Here is a 25,774-nt window from a genome sequence, read left to right as displayed (position 1 = left end):
ATGGTGTTTGAAAAACATCATCAGAGACATAGATGGCAATTAGATGGAAGAACCAATTGAACAGGTCCTTTGTACATTTAGATGCAACTTTTTCCAAGGCTGGATCTTGGAGTACATTTAGAGCAAAAGCTCATTTGAATTTACTGCTTAAATTAAAGAATCACAGTTATCCAAGGCCCCATTAATTAAAGTATATAAAGCTAAGGTTACCCCTATGCTCTTGTATGGAGCAGTCGTTTGGGGGTCTACATTCTACTACAGCATTAGAACAAACATAGTCCCAGCATTTGAGGTGTATTTTGGGTGTAGAGCTTGAGGACATCTGCAGCAGCGGTTGGAGCTGAATTGGGAATTTGTACAATTCACACACTGTCTAAAATCAGAACATATAGCTAACTACTAGTACAAAATCAACAAAATGGAGAATGATAGATTCCCCAAGTTATGTTTACTAGAGCAGATAAAATCATAACTACAAACCTCTTGGATCACTAAACTGACAAATTTTGTAAGAAGCTGTGGACATCCTGTCTCTTGTGTATCAGGAGAACAAGTTAAAAAAAAGAGATGTTCAAAAAATCATGCCCATAGAGGCATAAAATGATACAGCTACTCTTAGTAAGGCTGAATGTTTATGAAGATTCTCAGTCCTCCAGGTCATGGTTGTCCCAAAGGTGCTTTTTCAAGAAGCAACTGGACTTTCTTGTTTTTCTTTGAAGATGTTTTGCTCCTCACCCAAGAAGCTTCTTCAGCTCTGACTCGATGCTGGGGCTGCAGTTGCATTCTTTTAGAGACCCTGAGGACACAGATAAACCTCCAAATGGCCTCAACGACTCTCTAAAAAGAAAGCAAATGACTAGCTGTCTGCAAGGAATATAAATCCTTCCATTCCCCTCCATTCAGTCAGAGCTGAAGAAGCTTCTTGGATGAGAAGTAAAACGTCTTCAAAGAAAAACAAGAAAGTTCAGTTGCCTCTTGAAAAAGCACCTTTGGAATTTAGTAACGCTGGTACCTTGAAATGGCTGAGTAAATATAAAGCCTTTCAAATAGACAGATATCTAAAGTTATAATTGCCAAAACATCTTAGGGAGATATTTATGCGAGTGAGATTCGAAGAGTGTGATACAATGATCAGATATGGGAGATGCCATTCTACACTATATAATGAACATATTTGCAATTGCTGAGGGGCAGAGGTAGAAGACCTGGCTCACATGCTATTTGATTGTTCTTTGTATAAGAGGGTGAGAGACAGGTCCCTTGGTTCATATATTAAACGAATGACCCATTGGGAACCCCATATTAAAACAATATACCTTAAGTGTGGCCAGAATTTGAAAACAACATTTAATACAGCACAGTACTTGAGTAAAATGGTTCAGCTAAGATCGGCATATGTGGGATTGATTGGGGTAGATTTTAAGGATGATATTGAAATATAATGTTATCTTATTTTATTTATCTATGTATCAAATTAACTCCAATTTCATTTTAATTTTTTTCTATAGGATTTTATTAACAATTTGTACTTGGAATTCTATCGGCTAATCAATAAACTAAACTAAACTAAACTAAACTAAACTAAACTAAACTAAACTAAACTAAACTAAACTAAACTAAACTAAACTAAACTAAACTAAACTAAACTAAACTAAACTATTAGATAGAAGGATTTATGTGGTCTGATTTTCTGAGCTGGTTCACGAATAAACATATAATACAGAATAAACGAGGTGGCTGGATGGAGTCACTGAAGCAGTAGGCGTGAGCTTAAATGGACTCCAGAGGATGGTAGAGGACAGGAAGGCCTGGAGGAACATTGTCCATGGGGTCATAATGGGTCGGACACGACTTCGCAACTAACAAAAACAACACAGAATAAACATGAATGAGCAGCTGCTAGAGGTAGGGTTTATCCATTCAACCATGTACAATGTTGAGGGTAGCCTGCAACATTAGAGCTGTACTACTATTATTAGGACAAGTGGGCTTGGATGTTTAGATATGCAGATTGAGGTTCCTGCCCTAGGTTGTGATTGTCCCAAAGAGGATGTGTTAAGTCCGGGAAGGAAAATCATGAGGGGGTCTGGGGTCTTCCCTTATCCAGAAGAAGTTTGATGGAGCCACTGAGGAGCTGGTCTAAGTGTTAGGATTGTATGTTTCTTCAGTGGACGGAGGTGAAGGGAGAGGAGGGCAAATGAAAGGCTTTTAACTTCCAATGTTCTTTTCTATGTTCTTCTTTTTCTATTTAAATTCTAACGATATGATTATTGAAAGTAGATGAAATGGGATCACATGAAGCTTTTGCTTTGGCCTCGCCCACCATCCCTGAAAAGCAAGTCCAAAGGAGCCTTCAGCCCCGCTCCCTTGGGAGAGAACCGTCCACTAACATTTCACATTTAGGATTCACACCAGGGAAACCTCTGTCCTTTAGGAACAAAGCTCTTCCCTCTTGTTCAACACAGAGCTTTTCCAAACATCTTGCAACCTTCTTGGTTATCATGGAGTTCTGTGCAAAGGGGGGTAGAACAAGAACACAGCTGACTAGAGACCCATTAATTGTAGAGACCTCCTCCTCCTCCTCCTCCAAAAGAATGGGCAGGAGGGCAGTGAACCTGGCAAAGAAGAAAGCTCTTCCTGAAGGACTTCAGCACAACCACACAAGCTCCTTCCCGTGATTGCCAAGCCACTGACACCCAACAGTCTAGGCCTGACTAATTGGAAGGCTGGGACATCCATGGGGAGTGGCAGCTTTAAAAAATCAACAGAGGGGCTTCAGCTGCACAGTCAAAACCCTGCCCCCCTTTTTATGGATATCCAGCAGAGTGAGGCTTTGATCACAACACCTCTAATAAAGGGGCAGGCTTTGATTGTGCAGCTGAAGCCACTCCTATAACACACCCACCTACAACACCCCCCCTGGGCATCCCTGTTCACTGTGCTTCTCAAGCGCTCAGTGGTTGCTACCTGCTTTCACCTGATCAAATCCCAAATCCTAAGAGACTTGGCTTCAGTCAATACCAACACTATGGAATCCAACTTCATATTAATCCGAAAGGGGCCTACATGTAACCCTGCTTTGACTTTCTGTAGAGCCGTGCTTCTTAACTTTATTTATTTATGATCTTGGCGATTTACAAACAATATTCTGGCTGAAGAATTCTGGGAGTTGAAGTCCACACATCTACCGAATTTTGCCAAACAATTCCTTCCTCTTAGTCAATATTACATTATTTTGCTTTAAAATATGTAGGGCAATGAATAAAAACAAGCGTAGGAAAATATTTGAATACGGGACAGAAAAAGCTACAATATTTGTCTGCCAATTAGAGAAGGGGAAAAAACTTGTTTAAAATAAACTTCATTTATTCTCCCTTTTTGAAACATCACAGTTTCCTAATTTAAGCAATAATCCCAAAGCTACCATTTCCCGACCTTTTGCAGTGTGATTCATCAGTTCAAAATGTTTATAACAGAAAAGTGTTTTTTATTAGGACAAATGTGCTTTTGATCAAATGGGAAGAGTACAGAAAGTGTATTCCAGACAAACTGCAAACAAAAAAATCAAATACATGCATATTTTAGTGTCAACATTTTTTAGTTCAAAGAACTCCTGTTCAAAAAACCAAACCTGCCAAATTCATGAGAAGGAGAAACGGAGAAGGCAGAGTCACCAAATGAGAGAAGGGCGAATTGAACGTTTGCCCAGCTCTGCCTGCCACAGCTTCAGCTGCTCTTGGGCAGGGAGAAAGGTCTAAGTGGCCACTACTGAGTGGGTGGAGTTGCCGGGCTGAAAGAAGCCCATTTGGGAGGCCAGACAGGAGACCCACCGGTTGGGAGGAGGAGAAAGAGGAGGAGGACCTGCTCAGAGAAGGCAAGTTGACGTGTGTTCATGTGGAGGGGCCAAGATGAATGTCCTTCAACACTCAGCTCTTGGAGATGTAGCAAGATCTACTCTTTCCTGTTACAGGCTGCCCATCAGTTCCCCAACCGCTTCTCAGTTACCAGGATTTCATATTCATTGTCCATCTTTTCACCCATTGTCACGTACTCGACAGCTTTGGTTGGCTCCACAGTGTAGTTGTTACCGAAACTTGAATTCGGTTCCTCATACAGGCAGGTACCGTTGACTCCTGGACTGGCTGGGATGTCTTCGTTGCCCTCCAGGGTGAGGGCATTGTTGTTGCTGAAATAGACAGACGAGGGTGAACTTAGGCATGCAAAACAGGGGGTTCCGCTTATCCAGGAAATGCAAGATGCCTGGTGAAAGATGCCTTTGCACAACACAATTTTTGTAGGGCTGACTCAGAAAGATTCCCATTTGCTTGCTCTGCAATTAGCCTGCCTGCCTCAATTATCAGCTGCCTTGCAAAGAACATGATCTATTTTGAGACCCACAGTTCTGCTTTTAAAAAGCACAAAGGGTAACTTAGTGACATTTCTCCAGTATGAACCAACCTGATCCTACTTGCCTTCTGCTCTTCCTCTCAAACACAAACACATGCACAGGCAACCAGAGGAGAAAGAGAAAAGAATAAGAAGCCTGTAGAGGGGAGATAAAAAATGTGTATGTGGGAACAATTTAATACATAGTGACCAAAACGGATTTCTCCCGGGGAGACAGATAAGAAACAACACAAGGATGGTATTAGATGTACTTGAATATTACAAGGAACACCCAGATAAAGAAATAGCACTGGTCTTTTTAGATGCCCAGAAGGCGTTTGATAACCTGAACTCGGAGTTCATGAAACAACAAATCAATAAGATGGGATTCGGATCAAATTTTGTAAACATGATAACTACAATTTATGAAAAACAAAGGGCTAATATTTTATTAAATGGAGAATTGACAAAAACCTTCCAAATTAGAAAGGGGGTGAGACAAGGATGCCCTCTGTCACCACTTCTGTTCATATTAGCTTTAGAAGTACTACTAAAAAGGATTAGAGATAACAATCAAATTACGGGACTGACAATTAGAAAGGAGACATATAAGACCCAGGCTTTCGCTGATGATGTAGTACTAATTATGGAGGAGCCATTGGAAACAGGCGTTAAAATACTGGAAGAGCTGGGTAAGTATGGAGAGGTAGCAGGTTTCAAATTAAACAAATCCAAAACTAAATTGTTGACCAAAAATATGACTGAGGACCAAAAGAAAGCATTGGAAGAATCAATGGGGCTTCAAATAGTTAAGAAAGTAAAGTATCTGGGTGTATGGATATCGGCAAGGTGCTCGGCCCTTAAGGAAGATAATTATGTGCCCCTGATCAGGAATATCAAACAGGACTTAGAAAAATGGGGGAAACTTCAGATATCATTCCTAGGCAGGATTGCAGCAACAAAGATGAGTCTACTACCCAAGTTGCTGTACCTATTTCAAACTGTCCCAGTCAAATTAGATAAAAAAAATTTCTCGGAACTTAATAATATCATTAGAAAATTTATTGGGGGGGGGGAAGAAACCAAGGATAGCGATTAGAAACTTGCAAGACAAAAAGTATAGAGGTGGTTTCGGACTCCCTATATGGGAGACTTACTACAAAGCAGCAAATTTAGTATGGTTGAAGGAGTGGGCAATCTTGGGAAATAAAAGACTCCTGACCTTGGAAGGGCACGACCTTCAGAAGGGCTGGCACGCTTACCTTTGGGATACTGGAAAAAGAACTAGAACGTACTTCCATAGACACAAAATAAGAGATACACTAATGTTGACATGGGGTGAAATAAGACGAAAACAATACACAAAAGTTCCGAGATGGGAAAAACAGTTAAATATAAAGAGATATTAGACGGGGGAAGGAACCTTAAAACAATTGAAGAACTGAAAGAACAGGGTATTCCTATAGATTGGTGGCCATATGCACAAATAAAATCCCGTTATAAAAAGGACAAGGAGGAATTTGGCATAGAGACAGGCACTAACGGATTCGATAAGATCTTGATGGGCACTGATAATAAAATACTAGCCAAATTATACAATTACCTGCTGGATTACGACATGGTAGAGGAGGTGGTCAAGGACCCAATGATAGCATGGGCCAAAAACATCGGACAAAACATAAATTTAAATGAATGGGACTCAATTTGGAACAGCAACCTCAAAATGACTAGGGCGGTAACCTATAAGGAAAATCAATATAAGATGTTCTATAGGTGGCATTTAGCACCAGCTAGGATCGCCAAAATTTATCCTAATATGAGTCCAAACTGCTGGAAATGCGGCCATCATCAAGGCACTTACTACCACTGTTGGTGGACCTGTACCCAAGCGAAAAAATTCTGGAGGATGATTTGGAAATGGATTATGGAAATAATAGGAGACAATATTGACTTTGAGCCAAAAATCTTTCTCCTGGGAATCCTGAAAATAGAATACGCAAAAAAGAAGAGGTATTTAATTACACACATAATGACAGCTGCAAGAATTTCTTTCGCTCAGTATTGGAAAGAGAAAAAATTACCACCCGAAGAACATGTAATCAGGAAAATATTGGAGTGCGCCGAAATGAATAAATTAACACTATAAATCAATGATAGAGAGAATATGGAATTTTATAGCGTGTGGGATATGTGGTATGAGTGGATAGAGAAAAGAAACAAAAAGTGAAGCTCGAGGAGCATAAAGTTTAATTTAATAATCAATTAACAATGATTATATAGAATTGAGTATTACTACTTGTAGTATCAACTGCAACTGAGAAAGGATGTAAGAATATGTAAACAATAAGTAAATAACATGTATATATGATCATAAATAATTGTGTATGAGTATATGTAATATCTTTCAAACCAAATATAATGCAAGGAAGCAATACCATGTAAATAATAATAAGTAAATAACATGTATATATGTATTAACACCACGGAACCGGAAATGTTTGAATTGTATTATCATATTTCACAATAAAAAATTTTTTAAAAAAATGTGTATGCGGGGAGATACGGATTTCTCCCAGCCCCCATAATGGTGTGTGATAACCTGGCTGCATTTACCATGTAACAAGAGGTCGACTATTGTGATCCGAAGTGAAAGCTAAATGTGGAGATACTGATTTTAGGGAATAGTCCCAGATGTGGTGCAATTAGCAGTGGTCAAACCTTATGACAAACTAAATTACAGGTTGAAATCATCCAGCCTTTTGAAAAAGAAAAACAAAACTGGTAAAATGCAATTTTTAAAACCTTGCACAGCCTGCAATGAAACCATTCACTGGATTCATGCAATACAATTCAGCAAGAAGAACTTAATCTCTTTGCTGGTTTGCACAATGTAAATGATTCACTAGCCACACAGGCAGGGCTCACACCATATATTAAGGCATGCACAAACACACACACGCACAAACACATATATGTACAAACACGCAAACCAATTCAGCTTTGGGACAAAGTAGTAACTGCCCATTTTGGGCATTTAGCTGACCTGGGTTAAGGGTGTTAAGGCAGCCAGAGTGACATCAGTCACATCGACCCAAGAAAGCTCAGGAAACTTCTTTTAAGAGCTCTGTGCCCATCCTGGAGCGACAGAAAAGCCCAGCAGCAATAAATCCTGCCTTGCTTGCTTTCCTATTTCTTCACTGCCCATCTCGCTCACAGACGGCTCAGCTAAGGACAGCATAAGGCTCTCTTACCCGGACACCAGAGGTTAGATGAAGGCAAGAAGATAGGGGTGAAACAGAATAAATAAGTAAGTCTGGGGAGGGAGGGCAGGTTATGCTGTGGTTCCCTGCAAGTATGGATGCGGCATCTAGCACAGTGCATCCCAGTCACTTTAAGAGGTGTGGACTTCAACTCCCAGAATTCATCAGCCAGCACGCTGAGAAAGCCCCACCTCTTAAAGTGAGTGATACATCTGAGACCCACTGCTGGACTCACGGTTCCTTGAGTCCATACCCAAAGCAGCCTGCCTTGCCATGTCTTCTGCAAAAATAGCAATAAGACAGCTGCATTTTCCAATGATCTCTTGCACAGAAGGACAAAATCTGTGACTCTTTGGTTATTGCTGAACCGCAGAGCCACGTCCCCATCCTGAACATGCATGTGATTGTGCTAGATAACTCAGCTCTTTGAGCACCATTGTGGCTGTCATTGTGGCTGCGTTGCACAACATTCTTAACTCAGGTCAACTAAATCTCACAATGTGCAATTTTCATGTTGTGCAAAAGCTTGACTGGTTTTAATTTTTTCTCTCTTTGTTCCTTAATGTGTTGTATGAACTCTGCTTGCTTAATTAGGATAGGGGTTGACTTGCAATTCAGGAGGCAGTATTATTTTTCCAGGCATTTGAGAGGCTCCTTCTATGTATTTCTGTTCTGCACCCAGAGTGGGAATAGCTTCGCCAAGTCAGTCATTTTACACCCAGCTCTCCAGAATATACCCAATCAACACATTTCACCATTGTAACCCCAGGATGAGATGATTACTTACTATGTTACTTCATAAATATTATCTGAAAAAGAAACAACATTTTAATGAATTTTTATTTCCTGAAAACAAAGTTACATTAAAGTAAAAAACAAGTACAAAACTGTTAAGAAAGAAAGAAAGAAAGAAAGAAAGAAAGAAAGAAAGAAAGAAAGAAAGAAAGAAAGAAAGAAAGAACAAATAAAAAGAACTGGATAATTGGAGATCAGGGTGGATGGCTTCTATGGCAACTCTTATGGTGTCCTGTTTTGAATTGATCAAGGCCCAGCAGAGTTTTGGAGCTATGCTTGTGTTTTATTAACATTATACCCTGGTTGCTCTCCCACTGTGGTCAGATGGACCAGGGGTGACATGACAGCAGTCTTCCAGTATTTGAGGGGCTGCCATAAAGAAGAGGGGTCAGTCTATTCTCCAAAGCACCAGAAAGCAAGACAAGAAACAATGGATGGAAACTAATCAAGGAGAGAAGCAACCTGCAATTAAAGAGAAACTTCCTAACAGTGAGAACAATAAACCAGTGGAATGGCTCGCTGTCAGAAGTGGTGGGTGCTCCATCACTGGAGGCTTTCAAAAAGAGACTGGAGAGTCGTTTGTCTGAAATGGTATAGGGCAGTGATGGCTAACCTTTTTGCCATCATATGTCAAAAGTGGGGGGTTGCATTTGGCACGCGATGGCAAAAAGGTTACCAGTGGGCCCGGTAGGCCCGTTTTTTTCGCCCTCCCCAGGCTCCAGGGGCTTTCTTGGAGCCTGGGGAGGGCAAAAACAGCCTTCCCCAACCTCCAGAGGCCCTCTGGAGGCCGGAAACGGCCCATTTCCCAACTTCCGGTGGGCCTGGATGGCTCAAAAATCAGCTGGCCAGTGTACGCATGCACGCATGCATGCTAGAGCTAAGCTAGAGCAACGCTCACGTGCCCACAGATATGGCTCCGCGTGCCACCTGTGGCACGCGTGCCATAGTTCGCCATCACAGGTATAGGGTCTCCTGCTTGAGTAGGGGCTTGGCCTAGAAGACCTCCAAGGTCCCTTCCAACTCAATTATTCTATGTTCTACAGTATGTTTTGAAATTTGACTTGGCCTGCTTGAAGTATTTGCTCACATGATTATAAGCTAGTTTCTACCCACCACCACACACATTCGGAATCTTACACAAAAATTAAGTCTCAGGATTGGACAAAACAGCAGATTTCTACCTTCAAGATTTCCTCTCTAGAATTCAGAATTTGCAATCTTAAATTTAGTCTATAAGTGCTAAACTGTGCTGTCCAAAGATTCACTATTAGCAATCTGGTTCCTAATTTGCTCTCGCCTTCTGGTTCCTAAAATCCAAGTTGTTCCACTATTGTCCCCTGATCCCCACTCCGGGAAAATGAGCATCCCACAACTCACCACTCTTAGTTCTCCTTCTGCAAAGTACCACAGAGATGACCATAAGGATAAAAGCTGCAGAGAGCACAGCGATCAGGATGATGACATACAGGGGCAGAGCCTTCTTCTGAGCACCTGGAGCTAGAGGGACACAGCAGAAATGGAGATTTCCATCAAATTTCCCTTGACCGTTCACCTTTAAGATAATTGATGCAAACCAACATGGCCCATTGGTTTGCATCAATTATTTTAATTGTTCATATTCTTAGACCATCCTGATGTCTACTGGATTGCTTTTGATCGGCCATTTGACTTGGAAATTACTAATAATAACAGGGCCTTGTACCAGGGGTGAAATGCTCCCAGTTCAGACCGGATTGCCTGATCTGGTAGCGATGGAGGCAGGTGGTTCAGAGAACCGGTACCAAAAATCCCTGCCCCCCCCCCCGCCCAGCTGAGCCGCACAATCATCAGAGGCTTTATTTTTACTTTTAAAAGTAAACCTACAACCTCTTCGGCCGAAAAAATGCTTTTAAAAGTAAAAAAAAAAAGCCTCTGCTGATCAGGCAACTCAGCTGGGGTCATCAGAGCCTTTTGAAAGCATTTTTTTACAACCTCTTCGCCGAAGAGGTTGTAGAAAAAATGGTTTTAAAAGAAAAAAAAATGGCCACGCCCACCCAGTCACATTACCCCCACCACCACCAAGTCACGCCCACAGAACCAGTAGTAATAAATTTTAGATTTCACCACTGGAATGTTTGTAGTAGTAGTTTGCCACCAAAATTGCACATGAGTTCTCACAACCAGCAGTAGATCAATAGTGCTCTAAGGCAGAGTTTTTCAACCCAGCCACGGTTAAGATATATGGAATTCTGGGAGTTGAAGTCCCCACATCTTAAAGTGACTGAGTTTGAAAAACGCTGCTCTGATTCATCCCCTGCCTTCTTCCCACCTCCAGGGACACAGGTGGTCCCCAACTTTCCCTTCCTCTTACTTTTCTTCTGCTGTCCTGAAAAGTTCCCAAAAGCTGTGGCTGAAGTCACCATTCCGCCTGGAAGACAAGCCAGAGAGTCCGAGTCAGCAGGAAGGAACTAAAGCCAGTGAAATCGAGGCTGCACAACGGAAGCTTTTGTACCTACTGCCCCACCTGCAGTGCCAACTTGCCCCCACCCCACCCCACAGAGCTGGTGATGGTCTGCTCCAAGGGTGGAGCAAAGGAACCTTTTTGGTGGAGAAGTAACTGCTCCACCACCATGGCCCACTCTGCGAGAAGGTGGCTGAAGAGAACCATCCAGGATTGTTGAGGCTTAGCTGAGCAAAGCCAGTGGAGTCCAGAGCCAGCCATGCATGCAAATGATGGGCTCTTCTGCACATTCATTGCCGACGGCAGGTACCTTGGAGGTCACTTTTGGAGGACCTCAATGGATCACGTTCCTTCCACTCCCCTGACCCTTCACAGGGGCGGCTTCTACTTCCACTCCTGAAGGGGAGGATCGCTGCTCCTTCTAGCACAATCCATGCTGTGCAGGCTGGGAGGAAGAGACTGGTCTCGCTCTTACTGGTCCTCAGGAACAGCAAGGGGGTATGTCTCGTCCCCCCCCCCGGCTGCTGGGCATGGATTTGCAGGACCATTGACTTTCCCACAGGGCCAAGGAGTCCTCTTGTCCATTTCTCATTGCCAATTATAGCATTGTGCAATGATACTGTGGCACTCGTGATGTCTTTGTGCCTTGTACCCAGTGCAAAGCCAAGCTGGAATCCACATCCATGTCATCAAAGCCCAAAACCTTTGTGTGTGTATTGCATGACTGTAGCCAGCGTCTTGACTTTTTTAATCCGCTCCCTGTGGAAAGCCGTGCTCTGTCTCACCTTCCAGGTACAGCTGGCCACCAGTGGTCTTGGGGCTGGGGAAAAACCAGGTGTGGGAAGGGTTGTGGTCCCTCACCTGTCCTGGTATGGGTCATTTCAGGCCTCCTGGAAGTTCCTGCTACAAAGTTCCAGACTGGCGTCCCTGTTTCTGCTAGGATGGGAAATGCAGATTAATTGAGCACCTTCCCAAATAGATGGGAGTCTCCCTTACAGAGCCAGAGACAGGAATGACAGAAGAAACTGGGGTGCCCTTGGGGGTCAAAGTACTTGATCAAATCTGCCCGCCCTTTACATGCGTGACATGAGATGAGCCACATGGGCTTCCAGGGACAGAGGGCCCTCTGCCTCCCATGTCCACATCTCCAATGCCCCACCTGTTGTGTGTCTCCCTGAGTCAGCAGCTGGTCCTGCAGTGGAGACTTCAGAAGCATCTAGAAGGGAAATGCAGCAGAGTTACTGTCCCGCCCTCACGGCTCCCAGGAGCTGGGGGCACTTGGGTAGACTGTCGGGGAAAGAACTGTTTGGTGAAGGCTTTTCCTACCACTCTGCTTGAAGAATAAGATGACCCAATAGCAAAAGATGGCTGCCTGCGGGGGAGGGGTAAACGATCAAGGTAGGGGCTGCAACCACACAACCAACGATTGGTCTCTTTGTTCCATGGGTTGTCACAAAAAGCTGTGTCTTCAATTGCGTGGGTGTGGCCATCATCTTGAGTTTATTCACCTCCTCCTTTCCAAAACCCTGATCCCAGAAGAAGAAAGAATTAAAACACCCTGATTTGACTGCAAAACCCCATAATCTGATTTTACTGATTTTTTCCCCTTCAGACCTATAATGATGGCCCATCTTCAAAGATACAAAATCCTCCTAAAATGGGAGATGAGTTTTGGTATAGCTGGTAAATGCTCTGTTGGACTAGTAGCCAGACAAGGCTACTTCCTCTCCAACCTTCCTTTCTTCTTTGCAGACCACAGAAAAGGTGGCCATCCTATCAATGGTGAAATCCAATTTTTTTTTACTACCGGTTCTGTGGGCGTGGCTTGATGGACGTGGCAGGGGAAGGATACTGCATAATCCCCATTCCCTCCCCACAAAATCTCCATTCCCACCCCACTTGGGGCCAGCCAGAGGGTATTTGCCGATTCTCCGAACTGCTCAAAATTTCCACTACCGGTTCTCCAGAACCTGTCAGAACCTGCTGGATTTCATCCTTGCATCCTATACCGGAGGATTGTCTTTCAGGCACTTTTGGAAAAGTCACCAGAGAAGATTGGTTGGAGCAGCCACTGAGCATGGGAGTGATGAAGATGGTAGACCTGCCCTGAGAGACCCAGATTCAGGCCCACTCAGAGCCAGAGAAATTCCCTGGATGATTTGGGACCTCTTAAACTAACCTCCTTTGCTGCTTCCTGTTATAAAGAAAAATAGGAAGAGGGACATATGCCTGTTGCTTGAACTCCTGAGATGGGAACCTACAGATCTCAAGGTATAAACAAACCCTGACTCTGAACTGGTGCTTCCATGTATGCCTGAACTTGTAGCACCAGTAGGAAAACAAAGAATGGTTGAAAAGCAGCAGGTGGTTTGTACAAAATAGAAAGTCCCAAAAGTGCTTTTTCCAAAGGCAACTGGACTTTCTGGTTTTTCTTTGAAAACATTTCGCTTCTCAGCGAAGAGGTGAAACATCTTCAAAGAAAAACCAGAAAGTCCAGTTGCCTTTGGAAAAAGTACCTTTGGGACAACCAGGCCCTGGATGACTGAGAATCTCCATAGACGCAAAATAGAAAGGTACAATGTGCTTTGCTTGCATTTGGTTTAGCCCCTGGCTGAACTCAGCTGTTATGACATCTAAACCATGCTTTAGGTCTTAGCATGTGATGTCAACCAAGCCAGTGATGGTTTGTCCAATAGTTCGTGGTAAAGTAAATCTTGGACAAATGAGTGAATCTAGCCCAAGTGTGCTTCCACTACAGGTAGTCCTTGACTTACAACCACAGTTGGGACCACAATTTCTAAGCAAGGTGGTTGTTCAGTCATGCCTGAATCTATGACCATTTTTGCCATGGTTGTTAAACTTGGTTTTCCCCGTTGACTTTGCTTGTCAGAAGCCAGCTGGGAAGGTTGCAAATGATGATCATCGTAAGTCCATGCTGGTTGCCAACCGCCCAAATTTTGATCATATGACCATTCTGTGGCAGACACTTTTTTCCAGTGTCATTGTAATTTTGAATGGTTGTAAGTTGAGGACTACCTGTACCGTATTAATAGACAGAATTCAGAGCCTGGACCTCTTAATAAAGATGTGAGTCCTAGGAAAATGTTTTTCAAGGACCGTCTAACCATGAATGCAATCTTTTATGCGACATGGCTCTGTTGCAGTGACATCTCTGAAGCCTCCTCACCTTTCACTGTCAGCTGAAAGGAGTCGCTCTGCTCCTTTTGTACATTAAGCCTGTTTTCTGCCGTGCAGAAGTATCTGGCGGAATCCGACAACTGCAGGCCCTCAAAGGCAAGGAGTGGGCCCCTCCGCAGTTCCTCGGCTTCCCCCTCAGGCCCCTCCTTGTACCATCGGTAGGTGATGGGCGGAGATCCGCTGGCTGAGCAGGTCAGACTCATCCGGGTCCCGCTGGGCAGGACAGAATCCTGGCTGCTGGCTTCAACGACTGGCTTGGAGGCTGGAACTAGAAAGCAGAAGAGTTGCTAAGGTTTCTCAAAGCACCTCTAGCAATTAAGAGCTAAACAAAGGAGGAATTACAAGCTCATCCATAAAAGAGAAATATGGCTCCCGGGCCTTATTAATCCAAAGAGAAGCTGAGGGACTTTTCTGACTCCAGGTACCACTTTCTTTGTACATGGAAAATAAAAATTATGAATATTCAAAGCAGAGCTGTGCTGCTTCTGCTACTGATGAGGAGTCAGCTTCCTGGTTAGGATGCAGCCTTCTCTCACCTAAATTCTGATCGTAGCTTTGAAGTTCTTGAGAAGGAACACACCAGAAAAGAAAGAACTAAATCAAAAGGGAGCGCTATAAAATGAAGCAAAAGGCCTTGTGGGTTTTTGTGTGAGGATCTCAGGACGCCCTGCAGCCAAACTGCTTGATTACCTTTTACCACCTTGAGCTGCACGGTCTTTTCTCTGCTGATTATGCTCCTGTTTTGGGCTTCCAACTCAACCAAACAAACAAATGAACCAATATCAGTCATTTCAAGTTTCTTGATGTGGAGAGACACATCTCCAGGGGGGTTCTTGGCAACATTGACTCGGTCTCTGAAAGCAGTCAAGAAGATGTGGTCCTCGGAGGCATCGTGGTGCAAGATGGTGCGAGGAGCTTCGCCTGACTGGGAGAATTTCCAGGTCACCTTGAGCTGCTTGAAGTCAGAGGAGGGTTCATACAGGCAGGGCAAAGTGGCAGGAGCTTTCCAGATCCCGTCAACCAGGTTGTTGCCGGTCAAATCCAGGGCAGCTGGAGGAGGAGGGGGGATATAAGCAGATTTAGATGCCAACACCAGACGGTAAATACAATGCCCTCAGGAGAAGAAGGGCTGGGGGTGGAGACTATTATTGTCTCATTCAAGGTGGTGTGAACCGGGTTAAAGGGGAAGAAATTTGTCAATCAAGGATTGTCTTCTCTGCACATTTTTCTTTAGCTCCTGCACCTCTCAGATGGCATCAGCTGCCTTTCCACTAACTTGTATCCTCCACAGGAACCATTTTCTGTACATTTGGCAGACCCTGCTTTATTCACAAGAATCAATCAGGAGTGGATTCGCTTACTGTTGCTGTTGTTATAATTTTGCAAAGAGTCAAAAGGCCCACATGACTGTTTGATCACAGAGAAGCCAGTTGGAGTTTTCAGTTGCACCATGCAAGCTGCCATCCTGACTTTTGTGACCATGCCCCATGGACACCCTGGAGGATGAAAACTAAAAGCACCCCTGCATCGCTGAACAGAAAAGGGTTACCTATCCCTGATCTAAATCAAGCTGTGAACAAGCAAGAAGAGCAAAACGAAAAAGAAAGAAGAGCTGTGAGGCTAGAGTGAGTTATAGGGGTGGGGGTGGGGGTGGGGGTGGAGCTCCTGCATTGGGAACTTGGTTACAGAAAGGGAGATTCTGCTGGCACATGGAGAAGAGCTTCTGGAAAGCCACTGAGAGAACAGAAAGGCTGCAGAAAAAGCCACAGTCCCCAAAAGGGCCTTTCGTTTGTCTGATCTCTCTTTGATTTGTGCCCATACCAAAGAAATCAGGGGAATTTTGCTTCTACCTGATTTCCCCTTAAGCCAAAAGAAGAACCAGGGCCAAATGCCATTCACCATCTGCAATAACAACTACTACCGACCTTAAATGCAAGCTACTTAATGTAAGAAGCCTTGTAAATAAAATACCTGAATTCCTCCTCTTACTAAATACGGCTATATTCGACATTATATTTGTCTGTGAAACTTGGCTGAATACATCCCTCCCTGACTCCATTACTACAGTAAGAGACTATCATGTTTACTGGTCAGATTGTGAAATCCGTAGAGGAGGTGGTGTTACTATCTTCTACAAAAAGTCCCTACATCTAAAAAATATTCAAGTTACATGTGAACTTGCTCTTCCTGAGACCATCATCTGCGACCTGTCCTTAAATACCACATTTTGATTCTTACTTTGTTACAGAGCCCCAGATTATGACATTGAACATGCGAACAAGTTAACTTCACTACTGACCTGGGCAGCCTCCTGCCCACGCCCAATAATCTTTCTTGGTGACCTTAACTTACCACTTATTAATTGGACCCTAAATGAATGTACAACCGAACCTATACATGCAACCCTGTACAATACTGTAACTAATCTGGGACTTGATCAACTAGTAACTAACAACACTAGACTCAACAACTGCCTTGATCTCATCTTCTGCAACAGTTTAAATTCTATTTATGGACTACAAATAAAAGAACCGTTCTCCAACAGCGACCACAGAATGATTGACTTTTGTCTCAACTTACACCCTCTCAAAAATCATCATAATGATGGGATTCCCAGTTATAACTTTAAAAAAGCCAATTATGATCTCATAGACAATGAACTCTCATATCTTGATTGGCAAATTCTATTCTCTGGCTGTAATACTGCTGACAACCATTATAACATTTTCTTGCACAAAGTCAAAAAAATCATTAAACTTTACATACCTCACAAAACCAGAAAAAATAAGCTACCAATAACAATAAGGAATTTACAATCCAGAAAAAAATATCTTTGGAGAAAAAACAAAACTAACTATGTAGCTAACTTCAAAAACTGCTACAAAAATTTATGCCAACAAATAAAGACTGAATGCACCAATTATCACATCAAGCAAGAAGAAAACCTTCTATGCACAAAATCCACCCGTGCCTTCTATAATTTTGTAAACAACAAACTTAAAGAGTCGAGATCCATCCCACCATTAAAAGGACCAAACAATGAAGACTGTATTGACAAAACTGTTAAAGCCAATCTCTTTAACACGTTCTTCGGCTCAGTCTTTGTAAACAGCAACAACACATACCCAATATTTCTCAGTCGTACTACAGACAATTACAACAATTACGATGAACTTATACATATTGATTTTACAGAAGACAATGTTGAAAAGGCACTAGGCAATCTAAAACCATCTCTCTCTATTGGACCTGATGGACTATGTGCCTACTTCTTAAAAAAGGTTTCCACTGCAATCGCAGAAATTCTAAGCATAATTTTTGAAAAATCTTTCAGTACCAGCACCTTGCCCTACCAATGGTCACAAGCCAAGGTCATCCCTATCTTCAAAAAGGGAGAGCCTAGCCTAGTTGAAAATTACAGACCAATCTCTTTATGTTGCGTCACGGAGTCATGGAATCAATCATTAACCAATCTATTACCCTCCACCTAGAGACAAACAACATACTTTCTAACAAACAATTTGGTTTCAGAAAAAAAATATCCTGTAATCTACAACTACTACGTTGCAAAAACATATGGACTACACATCTCGATCAGGGTAAAGCAATAGACAAAGTTTACGTAGACTTCTGTAAAGCTTTTGATTCAGTGGTATATGACAAATTATTTCTAAAACTAAAATCCTATGGCATTTCTGGACTCCTAGATAAATGGATAGCTGCCTTCCTGTCAAACAGACAAGTGGTCAAAATAGGAAGCGCTCTATCAAACCTTGCACCAGTTAACAGCGGTATTCCCCAAGGCAGTGTTTTAGGTCCAGCACTCTTCATACTTTACATAAATCACCTTTGTGATCATATTAAAAGCAACTGTGTTCTCTTCGCTGCTGATGTTAAACTACTCAACACCACCAACAATGCAACTATCCTTCAAAAAGACCTTGACTATGTGTCAGATTGGTCTAACAAGTGGCAACTTCAAATCTCAACCAACAAATGCTCTGTCTTGCACATTGGCAAAAAAAAAAATCAAAACATAAAATACAAATTAGATGGACATGACCTTGTAGATGACCCTCACACTGTCAAGGACCTTGGAGTACTCAAGTGCCAGAGCCCACTGTAACAACATTGCCAAAAAGGCATTAAGAGTTGTTAACCTAATCTTGCGTAGCTTCTTCTCTGGTAATGTTGTACTACTAACTAGAGCATACAAAACATTTGCTAGACCAATTCTTGAATACAACTCATCTGTCTGGAACCCGCACTCCATATCGGACATAAATACAATCGAGAGAGTCCAGAGATATTTTATGAGAAGAGTCCTCCATTCCTCTAACCGCAATAAAATACCCTATGCCACCAGACTCCAAATTTTGGGCTTAGATAACTTAGAACTATGCCGACTTCAGTCTGACCTAAGCATAGTACATAAAATTATCTGCCACAATGTCCTTCCTGTCAATGACTACTTCAGCTTCAACCACAGCAATACACGAACAAATAATAGATACAAACTCAATGTAAACCGCTCCAAACTTGATTGCAGAAAATATGACTTCAGTAACAGAGTGGTCAATGCCTGGAATCAGTGGTGGGTTTCAAATTTTTTTACTACCGTTTCTGTGGGTGTGGCTTGCTGGGCATGGCAGGGGAAAGATACTGTAAAATCTCCATTCCCACCCCACTCCAGGGGAAGGATACTGTAAAATCTCCATTCCCACCCCACTCCAGGGGAAGGTTACTGCAAAATCCCCATTTCCTCCCCATCAGCTGGGACTTGGGAGGCAAAGAATAGATGGGGGCAGGGCCAGTCAGAATTTTTACTACCTGTTCTCTGGACTACTCAAAATTTCCGCTAGTGGTTCTCCAGAACTTGTCAGAACCTGCTGAAACCCATCTCTGTCTGGAATGCACTACCTGACTCTGTGGTTTCTTCCCCAAACCCCCAAAACTTTAACCTTAAACTGTCTACTGTTGACCTCACCCTAACCCTAACCCTAACCTTCACCCCATTCCTAAGAGGTCTGTAAGGGACGTGCATAAGTGCAACAGCGTGCCTACTGTTCCTGTCCTAATATTCCTTTTTACTTACTCTTTTCATGTATTCAAATTATGTTTATACTTTTACCTGTTATCTTATATATGCTTGACAAATAAACTTATGATTATGATTATGAAAATAACAAACAAGAAACAAGGACAGTGATGGTTGCAGACCAGCCAAGGACAGAATGATGATTAGAGAACTGGAGGCTAAAACATACGAAGAACGGTTGCAGGAACTGTGTATGTCTAGTCTAAATGAAAAGAAGGACTAGGGGTGACATGATAGCATCTTCCAATATTTGAGAGGCTGCCACAAAAAGAGGGGGTCCACTTATTCTCCAAAACACCTCAGGGCAAGAAGTAACAAATGGAATTATAACAGATAGAGATTAAAATTAAGGAGAAGCTTCCTATTAATGAGAACAATTAACCACATGGAATTTGTGGAGCACATGGTCTGGTTTTTGCTTTGTTTTTGTTTTTTGACTTTATGGACCCTCACAAGAAATGCAAAGGTTGTGTTGAATTTGAGCAAATATTGGGTGGCAATCAGTCTGAATCCTGCAAAATTACAAAAATGTCTGGAAATTAAACATCACTTGAACATTCCAAAAGTACAGAACCAGATGAGAAGAAAGTGGCCTTTTGTACATTTCTGTGTACATTTCTGTGAGAGGACTTGCTTTTAGCTTCCTATCTAGTCAGTTATTGCTCAGGAAAACCAAGTGAAGCTCATATTAATAGAAGAGAATATATGTAGCTCAGAATTCAACCGTGGAATCAGTGGTGGGATTCAGCCAGTTTGCATCACTTCGGGAGAACTGGTTGTTAATTTTCTGAGCAGTTTGGTGAACTGGTTATTGGGAGAAATCATTAGGACAGAGAACCAGTTGTTAAATTATTTGTATCCCACCACTGCGTGGAATCCTTGGTTTCATTACAGTACCGATTAGGTAACACTACCTGGAGATGTTGGCTAGCCAGGTAATCAAACATCTGCAAGCAAACAAGTTCAGAGAGCACCAAGGACTCCCCAGAAGCTTATATGATTGCAGAAAAGTTGCATGCATAAAAGATTTGGTAGAATGCATGACAAACAAATAAATAAATAAATAAATAAATAAATAAATAAATAAATAAATAATCAAAATTCTACAAAAATTCTTATTATTGCCTGATTATTTAACATGATTTCAACATGTGTCAAAAACTGGTGAAGAGAAACTAACAAAAACAAGTAAACAAGTGCAGCTGGCTTCTCGTTTCAAATGAATGAATCCAGTCACGTTTGAAGTTTATCCATCTTAATTGGGTTTAAGTAGGAGTTCTGTGTTGCAAATAAGCTATCAGAACCATGGGAACAGAAATATTTAAGTTGATTAATTCAGTTATGGAAACCATGATATCTTTTGGCATTTGTCTTCCCTCATAGCCCCAAAGCAGGGGCAGTTATGGTTGAAATAAAGTCAGGTTTTGCAGCCCCCATTGAAATAGGGCTCCAGATATATTTTATCAAAACTTCATTAAATTTCAAAAAATATATAAAATACAAAAAGCAGAGAAAGGCAGTTAGAAAAAAAAGGGAAAGAGTGTAGCAGCAAAATTAGGGAGTGCAAGCAACAGCAACAAAAAAAAAGCTATAGAAAAAAAAGGAAACTTCAACTTTCTTCAATAGAGTTAAAAAAAACTCTATAAATCAATGACCCTCGAAACTAGAATGATAGTATTTCTACTTCTATTATAAATATATGTAATCACTAACAGTCAAGAGGGCGGCCAATTGAAAGCCATCCACACATTAAGCATATTCCCTGCTGCCTTTGTAGTCATACAGGGCAGTGAAATGCATCCCTTAAGAACTCAACAAGGGCAGTTAAAGTTAGATGGATTTTATACAAGCAAGACCAGAATATTTACTGTGAAATGTGGAGTCTGCCTAACCCATTGCTGAAGTGAGATGCTTCTTTCATGAACAAATGTTGGTTTGATTCTAAGACCCTCAAGAAGAGACACACTTTTTCACTGGAAGATTCCTTTAACTTAGGTTGGATGCAGAAAGTGGGATATTGTAGTGATATTGGACTTATCTGAATGGCATTGATATTTCACCGTAAGGTACAAATATGCTAGATTTAAACTTCAAGTAAACTTAAAAGTTTTAAACTTCAAAGTAAAGTTAAAGTAAAACTCAACTTTGGAGTGAGCATTTTTAAAAACAATCTTGATTACTTTCCAAATCTCAGCAAGTTTTCATTAACATAAGTAATTTCTATCAAAATCCTGGTCATGCCAACCTGTCTGACTTCTGTGTCACAGTCAGCAAAGACTTTCCCCCTCCAATCCAAGTACAGGATTGGCCCAGAATCCTTTTGTTGTACCTCCTAATCTAATGCCTTTGAACTGCCATTAAGGCAGATGGGATGATCAATGGACATTTCTATTGACTTCACATTACCAACATTTCCTCATGTAGAACTGAAGAATTTCTGGATACAGCTTTTAAAAGCAAATCATGAAACTGCCTATCAAATATTAAGATATTTTATGTTTACAGCAACATAACTTCGTGGGAAATCCTCTTTACATATAGTAACAAAAAGCAAACCTAGACGTAGAACTCACGGAATGAAACTTAAGGGTCTAGATAGAGATTAGACCTGAGAACCTCTCGTCAGTAGCACCATCAAGTCACACTTCTGAACTCACCTCTTCCAGGGACAACAGCCACCAAGCTCAGAATGCACAGCTGGACCCATTTTTCCATATTATTTGCCACTTTCTTGCTCTCCACTGGTGAGATGCCACCTCTCTCAAGACCAGGAGTGAAGTAAGCATGACTTCCTTTTTCCTTTTTGCTTTATTATCCTCCTTCCTTGTTTGTTTCCTTTTCTGAAAGAATCTCGCAAGAGGCTGAGTGTCCGCAAAGCAACAGAGCCTTGGTACTACAGTGGTTTAAAGCACCCTGTTATTAACACAGCTGCCTGCAATTTACTGCTGGTTCGAATCTCACCAGGCTCAAGGTTGACTCAGCCTTCCATCCTTTCTAAGGTAGGTTAAATGAGGACCCAGTTTGTGGGGGCAATAAGCTGACTTTGTATAAATATACAAAAGTATGAAGGCTATTGCTTAACGCACTGTAAGCCGCCCTGAGTCTCCGGAGAAGGGCGGCATATAAATCAAATTAAAAAAAAACAAAAAAAAAACAGGAGCGAACTGACTAAAGGAGCAGCCAGTTAAATCATGCCACCTTGAAAGTTTTGAAAGGCCTTGATAGTCAGGGATAAGGATTGCTTGAAGACTCTCCAGAAAAGACAACTGAGGGGAGACTTCAGCATTTCTAAAAAACAGGTGGGAGAGAAATATCAACGCTTGTTCTCTCAAATCTCAGAGGAACACTGGCCTTAAACGATAGAAAAAGGGAGAATATTAGGAAAAGTCTCTGAGAGTGAGAGTAGTTCAATTAGGGAACAAACAGCCAAGAAATATCTAGGTTCCTACGTTGAACAGCAGGATACAAGTGGTCCTTGACTTACAACCATTTAGTTTCAGTTTCAGTTTTATTAAATTTTTATACCGCCCTTCTCCCGGGGGACTCAGGGCGCTGTACAGCCAAGATAAAACCCACAATATAAAAGTTAAAAACAATTTAAAATTATTAAATAGTTTTGGCCGATCATCTAAAATACAATAACCCATTAAAAAATATTTAGGCCAGCCCTGCTTGATGGAATAATAGCATTTTAAGGGCGCGGCGAAAGGTATGGAGGTCAGAAATCTGATGAATCTCTGGGGGCAGCTCGTTCCAAAGGGCAGGTGCCCACACAGAGAAGGCTCTCCCCCTGGGGGTCATCAGTCGACACTGTCTAACCAACTGCACCCTGAGGAGACCCTCTCTGTGGGAGCGTACTGGTCGGTGGGAAGCTATTGGAGGCAGAAGTCGGTCTTGTAGATATCCAGGTCCTATGCCATGGAGCGCTTTAAAGGTGGTAACCAACACCTTGAATCGCACCCGGAAGACCACTGGGAGCCAGTGCACCTCGCGCAGGAGTGGTGTTACATGGGAGCACCGAGTTGCCCCCATAATCACCCGTGCGGCTGCATTCTGGACCAGTTGGAGCCTCCAGGTGCTCTTCAAGGGGAGCCCCATGTAGAGAGCATTACAGTAGTCCAGACGGGAAGTGATGAGGGCATGAGTGACCGTGCGCAAGGCGTCCTGGTCCAGAAAGGGACGCAACTGATGAATCAGGAGAACCTGATAAAAAGCCCCCCTGGCCACAACCGTCAAATGGTCTTCTAAAGACAGCCGTGAGTCCAGGAGGACACCCAAGTTGCGAGCCCTCTCTGAGGGGGCCAAGATCTCACCCCCTATAGTCAGTGATGGAACCAACTAACTATGATGGGACGCCGGGAACCACAGCCACTCAGTCTTGGAGGGGTTGAGCCTGAGCTTGTTTCTCCCCATCCAGATCCGTATGGCCTCCAGGCACCGGGTCATCACTTCAAGGGCATCATTGGGGTGGCCCGGGGTAGAAATGTACAGCTGAGTGTCATCAGCGTACTGATGGAAATCCACCCCGAAGCCATGAATGATCTCACCCAGCGGCTTCACATAAATGTTGAACAGGAGGGGCAAGAGGACCGACCCCTGTGGCACCCCACAAACTAGGCACCTCAGGGTCGATCTCTGCCCCCCTGTCAACACAGACTGTGTATGGTCAGAAAGGAAAGAGGAGAACCACCATAACATGGTGCCCCCCACCCCTAACCCCTCCAACCGACGCAGCATGATACCATGGTCGATGGTATCAAAAGCCACTGAGAAATCTAATAGGACCAAGACAAAGGAGCAACCCCTGTCCCGAGCCCTCCAGAGATCATCAACCAATGCGACCAATGCCGTTTCCGTGCTGTACCCAGACCTGAAGCCCGACTGGAACGGATCTAAATAGTCCGCTTCATCCAGGTACTGAGGAAGCTGTCGCGCCACCACACTCTCAACAACCTTCACTACAAAGCAAAGGTTGGAAACTGGACGATAATTAGATAAAACAGCCGGGTCCAGAGAAGGCTTCTTAAGGAGGGGCCTCACCACCGCCTCTTTCAAGGTGGCGGGAAAGAAACCCTCACTCAAAGAAGCATTGACAATCCCCTGGAGCCAGCCTCCTGTAACCTCCTGGGAAGCCAGCACCAACCAGGATGGACATGGGTCCAATAAACATGTGGCTGCGTTCAACCTACCCAGGACCCTGTCCACGTCCTCGGGAGTCACAAGGTCAAACTCCTCCCAGCTAACATTCACAGGCCTTACCTCCATCACCCCATCCGGACATACCCAGTCAGAGTCCAAACCCTCCCGAATCTGAGCAATTTTGTCATACAGATATTGTACAAAATCCTCAGCCCTACCCTGCAAGTGGTCTTCCTGCACTCCCAGATGGAGGAGGAAGCGGGTCACCCTAAACAGGGCGGCCGGGCGATTATCTGATGATGCAATAAGAGCGGAAAAATAGTTACATTTTGCCGCTTTTATCGCCACTAGGTAGGTCTTAATATAGGACCTTAGCAGTGTTCGGTCGGATTCAGAATGGCTGGCCCTCCAACTGCTCTCCAGGCGTCTTTTCCGGCGCTTCATCTCTCTCAGCTCCTCAGAGAACCAAGGAGCCAATTGAGAACCGCGCTGGGTCAGAGGCCGCAAAGGCACGATGCGATCCAAAGCCCCAGCGGCCACCCTCTCCCAGGCTGCCACTAATTCTTCAGTCGAGCCGTAAGCCAGAGCCTCAGGGTATGGCCCAAGCTCCATCAGGAACCGATCCGGGTCCATCAGGTGCCTGGGATGGAACTATCTAACTGGTTCCGTCTCCCTGTGGCGAGGGTTAGCAGTTTGAAAGTCCAGTTGGAGGAGTGAATGATCAGACCATGATAAGGGCTCGATGACTAAATCCCCTATTTCTAGATCATTCTGCCACTGACCAGAGACAAAAATCAGATCCAGAGTGTGTCCTCCCGTGTGGGGCCATGAACTAACTGGGTCAGGTCCAAGGCCGTCATGGAAGCCATGAACTCCCAAGCCGCCATAGACGTTTCACCAACCAATGGTAAGTTAAAATCCCCCATAACCATAAGCCTGGGGGTATCAACTGCCACCCTGGCTATCACGTCAGGCAGGTCGGGTAGGGCCGCTGTTGCATAGCAGGGAGCCAGGCCCACCTGCACCCCTTAACCCCACTTCACAAGGAGGGACTCACATCTGGCTATCTGAGGAACAGTGGCCACCCTCGGACAGAGACTTTCATTAATAATAACCGCCTCCCCACCGCCCCTGCCCTGAGCCCTTGGCCGATGGAATGCCCGGAAACCTGGTGGGCACATTTCAACAAGGGGCACCCCCCCTTCCAGACCCAACCAGGTCTCCGTAATACCCACCAGGTCCGCACCCCCCTCCTGAATAAGATTGTAAATGAGGGGGGCTTTATTTACCACGGACCTGGCGTTGCACAACATCAGCCGAAGGCTCTGACCCTGAGGATCTGAACAACCTGGAGAATGAGAAAAGCATTGGGGACCGGAGTGCGCAATTGTTTGAAGATAGCGAGTGTGCACTCCCCACACATGATGTGGCCCCCTGCTTCCACCATATCTCACCCCT

The 25,774-nt window shown here is 43.3% G+C and overlaps 1 protein-coding gene across 1 annotated transcript; it reads right to left on the bottom strand.

Moving 5' to 3' along the window:
* Positions 1 to 3,500: 3,500 nt before the first annotated feature.
* VSIG4 (V-set and immunoglobulin domain containing 4) lies at positions 3,501 to 21,933 on the bottom strand. The gene is made up of 9 exons (XM_070951846.1): positions 21,835 to 21,933; positions 14,770 to 15,129; positions 14,069 to 14,347; positions 12,041 to 12,097; positions 11,743 to 11,817; positions 10,792 to 10,848; positions 9,819 to 9,938; positions 8,434 to 8,455; positions 3,501 to 4,186 (listed from the first exon to the last, which is right to left on the bottom strand). The coding sequence occupies exons 1-9, from the start codon at positions 21,890 to 21,892 to the stop codon at positions 3,979 to 3,981; spliced, it is 1,236 nt and encodes a 411-aa protein (XP_070807947.1). The 5' UTR covers positions 21,893 to 21,933; the 3' UTR covers positions 3,501 to 3,978.
* Positions 21,934 to 25,774: the final 3,841 nt, after the last annotated feature.

Source organism: Pituophis catenifer, unplaced genomic scaffold (assembly GCF_029215685.1).
Source record: "Pituophis catenifer annectens isolate HBS135680 unplaced genomic scaffold, rPitCat1.0.hap2 SCAF_11, whole genome shotgun sequence".
Lineage (NCBI taxonomy): Eukaryota > Metazoa > Chordata > Lepidosauria > Squamata > Colubridae > Pituophis > Pituophis catenifer.
The sequence above is the reverse complement of the archived record's forward strand: the minus strand, read 5'-3'. Positions and strand labels throughout refer to the sequence as shown.